Genomic DNA, 14,142 nt, shown 5'->3' with positions numbered 1-14,142 from the left:
GAAATTGCAGTAGCTGATGACACACACACCAGATAAAATGAGTTGTATAGCAGTCAATGCTTCATGTTTATTTAAAAAAAGTCATTTTTACTTGACTCTCAAACAGCAAAACAAATAGCAAATCATTGAGAATACATTTGTATCAATTCCTTTATAAAAAAATAACAAAGCTGTTACAAATAAGCTTTTGTTTAATATTGAACTGGAATTTCGTCTATTAAAAAAAAGAAGAAAAAAAAAGCTTGAAAATAAAACATTTACATAACTCTTACGTTTGAGAAGGCACAGCCGGTACAAGGTAATAATGCTTAGTGTAATGCAATACAAAACCATAGAAAAACACTTAGCCAGAACAATACAACCAGGTTCACAGCCTCATGTGAACATATCAACCACTATACAATGATATAAAGCTTTATAACCACGCCCTGTCTCTTATAAAGCGTTATAACCACGCCCTGTCTCTTATAAAGCGTTATAACCACGCCCTGTCTCTTATAAAGCGTTATAACCACGCCCTGTCTCTTATAAAGCGTTATAACCACGCCCTGTCTCTTATAAAGCGTTATAACCACGCCCTGTCTCGTATAAAGCGTTATAACCATACGCCAGACAAAGTACAATGCATGGAACAGCATTCTGAAGAGGATAAATATGGGATAACTAAAAAAAATTTCAAGATGGATGAGATGAGTAAGTAAAAAAAATTAAAAATAACTGTTTCAACGAAACTAAAGAAGATGTATCTTCAAGTCAATGATATTGACACAGTTGAAGGCTGATCCAGTAGGTTTGCAGCAGTGTCCTGATATTTGCTGGCTTAACCTGATTTGGCCTCGAGTCCTGCTGTGTCGGGGTGCAGGATTTGAACTTGTTCGGGTCGGGCCTGATTTTAAGCCTGTTTTGGTCCAGTTGGTAGTAGAGTCCAGTAGAGTATGTACTGTCCTCCAGGAAGATCAGGACTTGTGTGGGCTGTGGGAGAGCAGTAGGGGGGAGGAGGTGTCCAGGCTGGACAAGGGGACTGGGATGGGCCCATTCAGCAGGGTGGGGAACTACAGACAGATGGACAAGACCGGTGAGATCCACTGTCAGATAGGAAATGGCACACAATAAAAATGATGCACCCCATATTATAGTGAGGTGAAGTACATTCATCTCTATCCCTAGTATAGTGTTATACATGTGTACTATTACTGCTAATGATCATTTTCTTTATAAAGAACTCTAGCCAAAACTCTGGGTAACTCTGGAGAGGCTGATGACTGGGTTTAAGAATCCCCTAAAATGGTGGCTGAGGTATTTTAACGCCCATCCCTACTGACGATGGGAGGAGAGGCACTTCCTGATGTGGGAGTGGGTGGGGCTCCTGACCCCCCCCCCCCACCCACCCCTGTCCACACCAGAAAGGAAACATCTGTAGCTTATTTTGAAACCCATGCACACGGTGAGTCACACACACACACTTAAGTACAATCACAGTGAACCGCTCACACACACAAAACTAAATAGCGGTGGTGTCATGTGACTCTTGTTGTTGTTGTTGAGAAAATGAGGCTGTTTGGGGGAATCTTCTGTCTTAGCAATGGTTGCAGAATTCAGGGAACTTTCAAAACATTTTGTTTTTCCAGAAGTCCTGGATGGAGGACTACAGATTTACTGCTTATTCCCTCCTGGATCTGGGATCCTACAATCGGGATTTCGGGAAACCAGGGAATTTATTTAAGGTTCCCGGAATTTTGCAACCCAAGTCGTAGCTCAAACTTCTAACTCAGACGGTCAGCATTCACTATCCCTCTTTTTTTTTTTACCAGTTCGAGTGGAGCCCTTTCCCTCTCAGCTCAGCATGAACAAGCAAATACTAAACTGTCCTCCCCTAACCCTTTGTCACCCATCCCACAACTTTCCTCTCTGTCCCTCCCTCTCTCCTCCTTAACTCGCATCAGTCTTCACTCCAGGTGGTGTCACTCTTACTTTCCTTTCGCCTCTCTATTCTCTTTTAGAGAGAGTGTGGGTGTGTGTGTGTCACCTGGAACAGGGGTCCATGGCCCTGCAGGCGAGCGGGGCTCAGGGATCCTCCGGGACTCAGACTGCTCCAGAAATGGATACTGGACAGCAGGGGACTGGGGGTGAGGATGAGACCTGAGGGAGTCTAGAGGGGGAGAACAAAGAGTTTATGGAAAGAGTGAGAGATGTCAATTTGTTATGTTCTGTTGGTGTTTTTATTGGTGATCTGTAAAATGATCTAGCTGAGTATGAACACACACAGCACAGAGGTTTAATTTCTCCCTGTGGTTATTCAGTCCTGCTGCGCTGGCACTGTTTGTTTTAGTAAAACACTGGAACTAGGAGGGGAGAGAGGGCTTCATACCCTGCTTTGGGGGAGACTGGGGGAGTGAATTCAAGAATGACTTGGGGAACTCTTGAGGTCACAGAACTTGGAAAACTAGGTTTGAGCTGAGAAGCTACATATGACATCAATTTCTCCCTATCGCTCTCTCTCCCTGACTTAATTTCTCTGTTAAAGGGGGGTTGTGTTTATGTGGGTAAGGAATGATGTATGCTATTTGAATGTGTTGTTTTGTTGTGGCCCAATAACGAGGAGTTCTAGATTCTCTCTCCCTCTCTCTGTATCCGTGGTATTAAAACAGCCCTTACCTTACGACGCGATTCAAGAGATTTAGGAACATATGGCTTCACTTAGACCTCCCCACCCTCCCTTCTCTCTCCCTTCTTTGCACTCTCAACTTACCTCTCTCCCTCCCTCTCTCCTCCTTACTAGTCTCGCTCCCCACCCTATCCCTCTTTTCCGCTTACCTCTTTCACTCATTCCCTCATTTCCTCTCTCCGTCTCTCCTCAATAACTCTCTCTTACCTCCCTCCCTCTCCTCTCCCTACCCTGCTTCATGGTAAGGAAAGGACAGACCGTTCCAGATAAGTCATGTATTTTCCCCCAATGTCATTACACACATAAATCAGCACGTACACACACAGAGGGCAAGGGTGGAGCGAGTGTATGCGTTTGTGTTCAGGGCTAACCTGGGAAAAGATTGTGAGTGAGGGTGGTGCTGACCTGTGCAGTGAAGAAGGCTGGTGTTAGGGACCCAGAGGGCAGCGCAGGACTGTTGAGGGCGATAGATCCGATGTCATTGGCTGTCAGGAGCAGGGAGGGTGCAGATATCTCCAGGCCTTTTGGCTTCCTGGTTTTTGGCGGGACGCTATTGGCTAAGCCCCGCTTCTCTGGCGTGGGTGTGACCTGGCCACGGTCTCTGTGACCAGACGATAGGTTAAGGGGTTGAGCACTCTGCTCTGATTCATCAGTCTCAGGGGCGGGGCTCCGTGCCCTCCAGAGTGCGTGGGTGGGGCTGTGTGATGGGGAGGAGGAGCAGGACGAGGAGTAGGCTAGCCTTGGGGAAGGTTTGGACAAATAATAGCCCTCGTTTGAGGAAGGGGGCGGGGATGAAGGCAGCGACACCACCGGCAGTGCCCCGTCCTTATGGCTACGGTTCTGAACAAAGCGAATCACTGTGCCACTGTCATCATGGTGATCATGTCGAGGCTCCACCTTGATTGGCCGGAGGAGGTCCTGGGGATGCTGGAGGGAGCTGACAGTAAAGGAGGAGTAGAGGCCTGAGTGGAGGTACTCGTTCCTCCCTGGGGGGCCGCCCCTCATCCCCTCCTCATCCCCCTCCCCCTCTGACAGGGCCCCACCAGTCTCATCAGACCCCCGCACACCCATCTCCACCGCCGCAGGATCCATCTTCAGGATCTCCGGAAAGGACACAAATTTGTACACAAACTTCTGGCCAATCACCTTCTTGATGATGTTCTGGCGAAGGGGGGAGGAGTTGAGGAGGAGCATCATATGTTATACAGTAATAACAGTGTGATGTTAACATGCATGCCATGATATATGGTGGTTTGACCTGTAGAATTGGTACAGACATGTTTAATGCGGTGTTGAGGTATTTGGTATTTATGAGGATCCCCATTAGCCGCTGCAAAAGCATCAGCTACTCTTCCTGGGGTCCACATGAAACATGACATAATAGATAGTACAGAACATTATTAGTTAATGTACTGATATGTATTTCAGTCCTTAACAATATCTAGGTCTAAGACATAATACAGTGCAAATTACAATACAACATATTTAAAATGGCTGTGTCTTGTCATAGTCCCTTTTGTGCAGTAAGGTGTCATTTATTTTTCTTTTTTTTACTAGGTTTAGTGCTAGTTTGAGTTACCTGGGGTGGCAGAGAGTTCCATCTAGTCATGGCTCTATCTAATACTGTGTGTTTCCCAGCCTCTGTTCTGGACCTGGGGACTGTGAAGAGACCTCTGGTTGCATGCCTTGTGTTGTACTTCTGAGTGTCTGAACTGTGTGACAACTGCTTGACAACTGCTTGAGCAGTTCGGTACCTTCAACATATCAATACCTCGCACAAAGACCAATAGTGATACAGTCAATCTCTCCTCAACTTCCCCTCTGTGCACATTCAAGTGTGATACATGCTGCCTTGTTCTGGACCATCTGCAATTGACCTATGTCCTGCTTTGCTGCCCATGACCACACAGCTGGGCAGTAGTCCAGGTGCGACAAAGCTAGGGCCTGTAGGACCTGTCTGGTCGACTGAGAAGTCAGAGCAACGCCCTATCATGGACAGACCTCTTCCCATTTTAGCAACCATTGAGTCTATATGTTTTGACAATGACAGCTTGCTATCTAGGGTTACACCCAGCAGTTTAGTCTCTTCAACTTGCTCAATTGTCACATTACTCAATAAGATACAGTGGGGCAAAAAAGTATTTAGTCAGCCACCAATTGTGCAGGTTCTCCCACTTAAAAAGATGAGGCCTGTAATTTTCCCCATAGGTACACTTCAACTATGACAGACAAAGTGAGAGAAAAAAATCCAGAAAATCACATTGTAGGATTTTTAATGAATTTATTTGCAAATTATGGTGGAAAATAATTATTTGGTCAATAACAAAAGTTTATCTAAATACTTTGTTATATACCCTTTGTTGGCAATGACAGAGGTCAAACGTTTTCTGTAAGTCTTCACAAGGTTTTCACACACTGTTGCTGGTATTTTGGTCCATTCCTCCATGCAGATCTCCTCTAGAGCAGTGATGTTTTGGGGCTGTTGCTGGGCAACACGGACTTTCAACTCCCTCCAAAGATTTTCTATGGGGTTGAGATCTGGAGACTGGCTAGGCCACTCCAGGACCTTGAAATGCTTCTTACGAAGCCACTCCTTCATTGCCCGGGCGGTGTGTTTGGGATCATTGTCATGCTGAAAGACCCAGCCACATTTCATCTTCAATGCCCTTGCTGATGGAAGGAGGTTTTCACTCAATCTCACGATACATGGCCCCATTCATTCTTTCCTTTACACGGATCCGTCGTCCTGGTCCCTTTGCAGAAAAACAGCCCCAAAGCATGATGTTTCCACCCCCATGCTTCACAGTTGGTATGGTGTTCTTTGGATGCAACTCATCATTCTTTGTCCTCCAAACACGATGAGTTGAGTTTTTAACAAAAAGTTATATTTTGGTTTCATCTGACCATATGACATTCTCCCAATCTTCTTCTGGATCATCCAAATGCTCTCTAGCAAACTTCAGACGGGCCTGGACATGTACTGGCTTAAGCAGGGGGACATGTCTGGCACTGCAGGATTTGAATCCCTGGCGGCGTAGTGTGTTACTGATGGTAGGCTTTGTTACTTTGGTCCCAGCTCTCTGCAGGTCATTCACTAGGTCCCCCCGTGTGGTTCTGGGATTTTTGCTCACCGTTCTTGTGATCATTTTGACCCCACGGGGTGAGATCTTGCGTGGAGCCCCAGATCGAGGGAGATTATCAGTAGTCTTGTATGTCTTCCATTTCCTAATATTTGCTCCCACAGTTGATTTCTTCAAACCAAGCTGCTTACCTATTGCAGATTCAGTCTTCCCAGCCTGGTGCAGGTCTACAATTTTGTTTCTGGTGTCCTTTGACAGCTCTTTGGTCTTGGCCATAGTGGAGTTTGGAGTGTGACTGTTTGAGGTAGTGGACAGGTGTCTTTTATACTGATAACAAGTTCAAATAGGTGCCATTAATACAGGTAACAAGTGGAGGACAGAGGAGCCTCTTAAAGAAGAAGTTACAGGTCTGTGAGAGCCAGATATCTTGTTTGTTTGTAGGTGACCAAATACTTATTTTCCACCATAATTTGCAAATAAATTCATTAAAAATCCTACAATGTGATTTTCTGGATTTTTTTTCTCATTTTGTCTGTCATAGTTGAAGTGTACCTATGATGAAAATTATAGGCCTCTCATCTTTTTAAGTGGGAGAACTTGCACAATTGGTGGCTGACTAAATACTTTTTTGCCCCACTGTTTCTAAATTAGGTTTCTCACTGAGCAAGTGATTTGTCCCAAAAATTATGCTTTTTGTTTTTGAAATATTTAGCAACAGCCTATTGCTAGTTACCCTTTCTAAAACTGACTGGATCTCTATGTTAAGTGTCTCAGTTATTTATTTGACTGTTGTAGCTAGAGGTCGACCGATTATGATTTTTCAACGTGGATACCGATTATTGGAGGCCCAAAAAAAAGGCGCTAACCGATTAAAACGGACGATTTAAAAAATAAATAAAAATACATTTTAAAAAACAATTACAACAATACTGACTATTTTAACTCAATATAATACATAAATAAAAATCAATTTAGCCTCAAATAAATAATGAAACATGTTTGGTTTAAATAATGCAAAAACAAAGTGTTGGAGAAGAAAGTAAAAGTGCAATATGTGCCATGTAAAAAAGCTAACGTTTAAGTTCCTTGCTCAGAACATATGAAAGCTGGTGGTTCCTTTTAACATGAGACTTCAATATTTCAAGGTAAGAGGTTTTAGGTTGTAGTTAATATAGTATTTATAGGACTATTTCTCTCTCTATACCATTTGTATTTCATATACCTTTGACTATTGGATGTTCTTACTTTAGTATTGCCAGTGTAACAGTATAGCTTCCGTCCCTCTCCTCGCCCCTACCTGGGCTCGAACCAGGAACACAACGACAACAGCCACCCCCGAAGCATCATTACCCATCGCTCCTTGCAGAGCAAGGGGAACAACTACTCCAAGTCTCAGAGCGAGTGACGTCACCGATTGAAACGCTATTAGCGCGCACCCCGCTAACTAGCTAGTCATTTCACATTGGTTACACCAGCCTAATCTCGGGAGTTGATAGGCCTGAAGTCATAAACAGCTCAATGCTTGAAGCATTGTGAAGAGCTGCTGGCAAAATGCACGAAAGTGCTGTTTGAATGAATGCGTACGAGCCTGCTGCTGCCTACCATCGCTCAGTCAGACTGCTCTACCAAATATCAAATCATATACTTAATTATAACATAACACACAGAAATACAAGCCTTTGGTCATTAATATGGTCGAATCCGGAAACGTATCATTTAGAAAACAAAACGTTTATTTCAGTGAAATACGGAACCGTTCTGTATTTTATCTAACGTGTGGCATCCCTAAGTCTAAATATTGCTGTTACATTGTACGAACTTCAATGTTATGTCACAATTACGTAAAATTCTGGCAAATTAGTTCGCAACGAGCCAGGCGGCCCAAACTGTTGCATATACCCTGACTCTGCGTGCAAGGAACGCAAGAGAAGTGACACAATTTCACGTGGTTAATATTGCCTGCTAACCTGGATTTCTTTTAGCTAAATATGCAGGTTTAAAAATATATACTTCTGTGTATTGATTTTAAGAAAGGCATTGGTGTTTATGGTTATGGTTAGGTACAGTCATGGAACGATTGTGCTTTTTTCGCACATGTGCTTTTGTTAAATCATCCCCCGTTTGGCGAAGTTGACTGTCTTTGTTAGGAAGAAATAGTCTTCACACAGTTCTCAACGAGCCAGGCGGCCCAAACTGCTGCATATACCCTGACTCTGTTGCAAGAGAAGTGACACAATTTACCTAGTTAAAATAAATGCATGTTAGCAGGCAATATGAACTAAATATGCAGGTTTAAAAATATATACTTGTGTATTGATTTTAAGAAAGGCATTGATGTTTATGGTTAGGTACACGTTGGAGCAACGACAGTCCTTTTTTGCGAATGCGCACTGCATCGATTATATGCAACGCAGGACACGCTAGATAAACTATGAATATCATCAACCATGTGTAGTTAACTAGTGATTATGATTGATTGTCTTTTATACGAAGTTTAATGCTAGCTAGCAAGTTATCTTGGCTTCTTACTGCATTCGCGTAACAGGCAGGCTACTCGTGGAGTGCAATGAGAGGCAGGTGGTTAGCGCGTCGGACTAGTTAACTGTAAGGTTGCAAGATTGAATCCCCGAGCTGACAAGGTAAAAATCTGTTGTTCTGCCCCTGAACAAGGCAGTTAACCCACCGTTCCTAGGCCGTCATTGAAAATAAGAATGTGTTCTTAACTACTTGCCTAGTTAAATAAAAGGTGTAAAAAATAAAAATAGTTTTTTTTTTAAAAATCGGCCAAATCGGTGTCCAAAAATACAGATTTAGATTGTTATGAAAACTTGAAACCGGCCCTAATTAAATCGGCCATTCCGATTAATCGGTCAACCTCTAGTTGTAGCCGACGTGTATGCTGTTGATGTCAGCGTACATAGACACAGGCATTACTCAAGGTCAGTGGAAGGTAATTTGTAAAAATAGAAAACAATGGCCTTAGCAGGCTGCCCTGCGGTATACCACACTCAACTGAATTTGCATGAGAGAGGCTTCCATTAACAAAGACCTTCTGTGTTCTATTAGATGGGTAACTCTCAATCCATAATAAGGCAGAGGATGCAAATAACACCTACATTTTTTTCAGCAATAGGTTATGATCAATGACATTAAAAGATGCACTGAAGTCTAACAAAGCAACCCAATCTTCTTACTATCAATTACTTTCAGCCAACCATCAGTCATTTGTGTCCATGTAGAGTGCCCATCACTGTAAGCATGCTGAAAGTCTGTTGCTGAAAGTCTCTTTTTCTGCAAAATATTTGATCAAATGTTTTTCCAAAAGTTTGCTAAGCACATGTAACAAGCTGATTGGTCAGCTGTTTGAATAATTAGTGGGTCCTGCTATTCTTGGGTAGCAGAATGACCTTTATCTCCCTCCATGTCTGAGGGCACACAGTCTTCCAGGCTGAAATTGAAGATGTGGCAAACGAGTCACAATGTATTCCGCTACCAACCTCAGCAGTTTACCATCCAGGTTGTCGGTACCAGGTGGTTTGTCCTTATTTATAGATAGCAACCATTTTTCACCCTTCCACACAGACTTTGTGGAACTCAAAACTACAGTGCTTGCCTTTTCATTATTTGGTCCATTATGCATAAATAGGAAGACTCAGTATTTGTTGTTTGGATGTCATACCTAAGTTTGTTAATCTTGTCAACAACAACAAATATTAAAGTGGTTGGCAATATCAAAGGGTTTTATGATGAACAAGCCATCTGCCTTAATGAAGGATGAAGCCGAGATTTGCTTTTTTGCATCAAATATCATTAAAGTTCTCCAGAGCGTTTTACTATCATTCTTTTATATAATTTATCTTAGTTCCATAGTATAGTTTCTTTTTCATTTTGTTTAGTTACATGATTTCTCAATTTACTGTATGTTTGTGAAGGGTTTATACCATGTTGGTGTACCTGGTCATCCGTGTTGTACCTGGTCATCCATACCAGCAGGTATGTATTTGGTGTTTGTGTAATGCCAATGTAATCTATGGGATGTACCTTGTCAACCGTACCAGCAGGTGTTTGTGTTGTGCCAATGTAATCTATGGGAGGTGTACCTTGTCATAGTAGTAACGCAGGGCGCGGCTCAGCTTGTCATAGTTCATGTTGGTCTTGTTCTTCCTCAGGCCCCACAGCTTGGCCACCTCTTCTGACTTGAGCAGTTTAAACTCCCCATCGTCAGAAGTCCAGCAGATCAGGTGCTTGTGGCTCTGGTCCAATAACAGCTGCAGCAGGAACTGCCACAACGTGATGGCACTCTCCATGACTGGAGAGAGAGGGAGAAAGAAAGAGGGGTTACACTTGCACGGCATGTAAATCGACGAACACCCATTCTAACCCTCAAGTACAAAAGCCTCCCCCCATGTCCCGCCCCCAACCAAGAAGGCATTTCCTGCACCATAAAAGCCTACCCATAAAGACACAAAACACACCAAAAACACATTTAGATCATCACTACAGCAGACACTGGAGTCATAGTATTTCGCTACTCCTGGCATCATGTGCCAGATCCGGTGCCAATCAATGTACTGTCTATAGACATATGTATGCCTATGAGGTGAAGTGCCAGCCAGCGACATCATACATCTCATATTACAATATGTTGAAGTGGGGAATAAAAGCCATTACTGCATATGTAATGAGACACACCAGGGGCTATGTAAAACTTTCACTCGCTGGAGAGCTTGGCTGGCTGCCCAAATGATAAGAAGACGGGTCAACACAGCAGCTCTTTGTGAATGAGGGGCTGCCTGGCAGCTTTAGTACATCAGACAAGTCAGAGAAGCTTGTCCACTCAAACTCTATGCCACTCCACTAACACGCATGCACACTCGGTCACTTGCACTCACTCACACGCTGTGCTTTGTGCCTGTGCGCTTCGTAGTAGTAATTATGTTTCATTATAGGTCAAAATAAAGAGTTCAAGTGTGTGTGCTTGTGTCAGAGTTCAGGGACTTGGTGCTGCCAACTATGGCCAGACGGGTGGAGCTAGGGATGTTTCCGTGGTGATAAGAGGACGTGGTCAGTGCCCCTCTGCTAAGACAGGCCACAGCACGACGACACTATTTACCTTAACTTCACTGTCCGTCTGTCTCTCACTCCACACAGACAACTTTCTGTGCATCTCTCTCTCTCACACACACACACACACATACACACACACATGCCCAAGACACAAGCTTGTCTGTTTGAAAATACCGAACAGAGAATCCTGCTTTCCCTCCTCCTCCATCCCTCTCTCCACCTCCATCCCTCTCAGTGGGAGAGCGACCATCCAGGAGAGGAAAAAGGTGAATACCCCCTCTGTCTCTGTTTCCTGAGGAGGTCTCCTCAGTGTGTGTTTTTGTGTATGGTAGGGATGTGTGGGTGTGTGTATGTCTATAGTGTGTCTGATGGGAGACCATAAAGCTGTCTAAATGAGGACTTCCTCTCATTCTGCTACAGGGCGTCTTCCCGGGGAAAGGCCAGTCCCAACTCAAAGGTAGGAATTCCTGTCACCGGGAACCATCGGAAACACAGAGACCTCACAGATGAGACAAATGGACGGGTTGCCTCCTCGCCTCGCTCTGGTACAGCAACACACACCACCCATTTCCTATTCCACAACAACATATGGAGAATGCATTGCATACATGTATGTACTCTGGGTCTCCCCCAGGACATGCTGTGGCATGATGTATGAGGGATTTAGTCTTTTGATGTTCCATAGTGACAAGGGTTAACTAGCCAAGCTCAGAGACAAAACAGCAGGATCTGTTCATTTGGGGATATCCTTAGCAATAGTAAGGAAACATGCAACTCTGCATTGCCTGATAAACACGGGATTGGTGCAATTAAAAACACTGTCATCATAGATTTACATCTGTTTTATTGCAGCATTGAACATGTCCACGTTATTTATTTGTACTGTGGGACGATAGGCCCACAGCTGAGTGTCTCTCCACCTGGACAGGTACACACACTACACATGTAGCTTCTGGTAGGGATTATTTATTTTGTTAGGGAGTTTCTAGTATCTTATAACAGTGCTATGACACAGAGAGAGAAATTATACAGCTGGTCCTTTGGATATGCTTCTCCAGTATCGACCAAACGGAAACCCGTTATGAGCTCTCTGTGTGGGGGGATTACTTAACCATGACTAAATGTGCTCTCTTCCTGCGCACTACCAATGGAAAAACCAACTAGCCACTGCGCTACGCGTTCCTGTCGCTAGCACGTACTGTACAACCAACAGTGACTTCATGAGACCTCATAGGCTATATAATGCCTCTGGTCGCTGTATCGTACCAAACGCCGTATATAGACGCTCTAGAGTATGGGTTATCATCCGTGGAACGCCGGGCTCGGGTTTGTGCAGAGCCATCGGTGTTAGAGAGCCTGGAACACTCAAACGGCTCTTTGTTTGCCCCATGACTCATTTTCAAGATGTTGTCTGCTGCCAGTTTCAATCCGGAAGCGCATGGCAATTAGTCTGTCGAGTCCAGACAAACCAGAAAGTCTACTAGAGTTGTTAAAGGGCCATGAGCGCATTTTCACACCAACAGCTAATTGGAGTTGCCAAATGCATCACAAACAATAAATTGCGCGAGAAAAGCAGATTAGGGCACGGTGACAGACCCGAGCGATTTGAGTTTGACATCCAATGTGTGAATAACGGAGTAGCCCAATGTTAGCAAACATCAGAACGAAAATAAACGTAACTTTTTATGGCGTACTTTTATGAATAGAAGGAAACACATACCTTTTACGCAAATGTATACATGTGTGCCAAGATAGCATATCCGCGATTTGTTACGCTATCAGCATCTATCGACTGTCGTCCCCTAAATTCCAAGTTCATTGTGATGACCCGAGTTATATCATATTTCCAAACTATATTTTCTGGTACAGAGTTCACTTCTAAGTCATCATCACTCAAACTCAGTGACTATCCTGGTTTAATAAAGTGAATATGAATATCATAGATAAGCATGCCTCCACATACCCTGGTGTTGGACGTCTGCTTTCCTTCTGTATATGTTTTTAAAGAGAATTCCGTATAATGCGCTGGTTTTCCATTCTGATGCCGTCTGAGCTGCGGGACTCGAGACTGTAAGGGGATCCGGGTTTTTTTTTCTTCTACAGAGCAGGAAGTCGGAGCGCGCAGACAGAGAGCCGGCTCACTTCCTCTAGCGCATTATTCCCCAGGCTCTCGGCCGTCTGTGTAAACACACTTTTCCTCCTCTTTGCGCCCGCGCGCACACACACACACAGTAATATTGTAATTCTGACTACTTACTGGCCCAACTGACGTCACCTTCTTGGCCAGCAGCTGGAGGCGTTCGTGTTCCTTCCTCCACACACACACACACACACTCTGACTGCTCTCTCTCTCTCTGTGTGGTGAGATGATGGAGAATTTTAAGGATAGCCTACTTCTTGAAATTGAATGCAACAACTAGCCCCTTTCCATAATTTGATGTCAATGAGATTTCACACACACACACAGAGAGAGAGAGAGAGCAGTCAGAGTGTGGATCTTACATGGATCTGATTAAATCCTGGCCTTAGTGGAATAAAGTGATATGATTATGTTTGTGTTAATGAGAAAATGCAATAAGTAGACATGTGTGCACGTGAGTTTGTGTGTGTTGGGAGTGGATCCACTTTTCCGGTTTCATGCATGGATTTCCTCTCACTGACAGGAAACCGTAGCTCACAAAACATATGCAGTCACATAGGTCAGTAGCCTACAAATGGCGGGCCTTAGGGTTCCTGACCCGCCCTACTGTAGTTTACCTCCTTGTCCAAATTTAAATATTGAAATATGAATAAGAATTTATTTGACCGAGGCGCACCCTGACAGAAAGATGCATCAATCTCAGAAAAAGCATCCGAGCAAGCTAAACTAAACAGTTTGTAACCAAGAAATTATAGTATTATATATTATTTATGTCCAGACAGCATCAGATACATGGGCTCCTGTTGACAATGCTTCGGTTGAAATTTGCATAAAGTAGAGGGGGAGCTCAACTTTTTCTACCGCTCCTCTAGCAGGGTTCTCGCTGCTCAACTTCCCACAATCCCCTGCACATCTCTCTGTGTGTTCTCGTCGAAAATGAATGGGGGCGGACTTCTCCTGCCGAATTCGTTGCTGGTGAAAACCTTCAGACCAGAGGGGCGATGTTTTGCTCGCTCGGATGCTTTCTCCAGTGAGAGAGAGGAAGAGGCGAAGCCCAATGCGTTTGTATGGGCATAATATGCAGACCTCAGTTTATAGCCTGCCTTCCCACCTTTGGGACGGTAACTCCCATTGTTAGGGCGGAGACATGAACATCTCGACATTATATACAGACTCTTTTGAATTGGAAA

General features: G+C 43.9%; 1 protein-coding gene across 3 annotated transcripts; it reads right to left on the bottom strand.

Moving 5' to 3' along the window:
• Positions 1-38: 38 nt before the first annotated feature.
• Positions 39-13,180, bottom strand: LOC110490339 (ETS transcription factor ELK3). 3 transcript variants are annotated; one of them, XM_036944662.1, is made up of 5 exons: positions 13,070-13,180; positions 9,846-10,054; positions 3,071-3,826; positions 2,027-2,149; positions 39-1,052 (listed from the first exon to the last, which is right to left on the bottom strand). In XM_036944662.1, exons 2-5 carry the CDS (start codon positions 10,050-10,052, stop codon positions 957-959), a joined length of 1,182 nt encoding a protein of 393 aa, XP_036800557.1. In that variant the 5' UTR covers positions 10,053-10,054; positions 13,070-13,180; the 3' UTR covers positions 39-956. The 3 variants fall into 3 exon arrangements, with proteins under 3 accessions (XP_036800557.1, XP_021419345.1, XP_021419346.1); XM_021563670.2 differs by lacking the exon at positions 13,070-13,180 and adding an exon at positions 12,776-13,030; XM_021563671.2 differs by lacking the exon at positions 13,070-13,180 and adding an exon at positions 12,776-13,032 and having other exon boundaries at positions 950-1,085.
• Between the last annotated feature and the right edge of the window lie 962 nt (positions 13,181-14,142).

The sequence above is a fragment of the Oncorhynchus mykiss genome, chromosome 15 (assembly GCF_013265735.2).
Source record: "Oncorhynchus mykiss isolate Arlee chromosome 15, USDA_OmykA_1.1, whole genome shotgun sequence".
Classification (NCBI taxonomy): Eukaryota; Metazoa; Chordata; class Actinopteri; order Salmoniformes; family Salmonidae; genus Oncorhynchus; species Oncorhynchus mykiss.
This window is presented reverse-complemented; position numbering and strand designations above follow the sequence as displayed.

Excerpts from the sequence above, each read along its gene's own strand:
- LOC110490339 (XM_036944662.1), bottom strand. The coding sequence starts at position 10,052 with ATGGAGAGTGCCATCACGTTGTGGCAGTTCCTGCTGCAGCTGTTATTG. Across the intron at positions 3,827-9,845 it reads TGCGTTACTACTATGACAAG|AACATCATCAAGAAGGTGAT; the intron begins GTACACCTCCCA and ends CCCCTTCGCCAG. Across the intron at positions 1,053-2,026 it reads GCCATGGACCCCTGTTCCAG|TTCCCCACCCTGCTGAATGG; the intron begins GTGACACACACA and ends ATCTGTCTGTAG.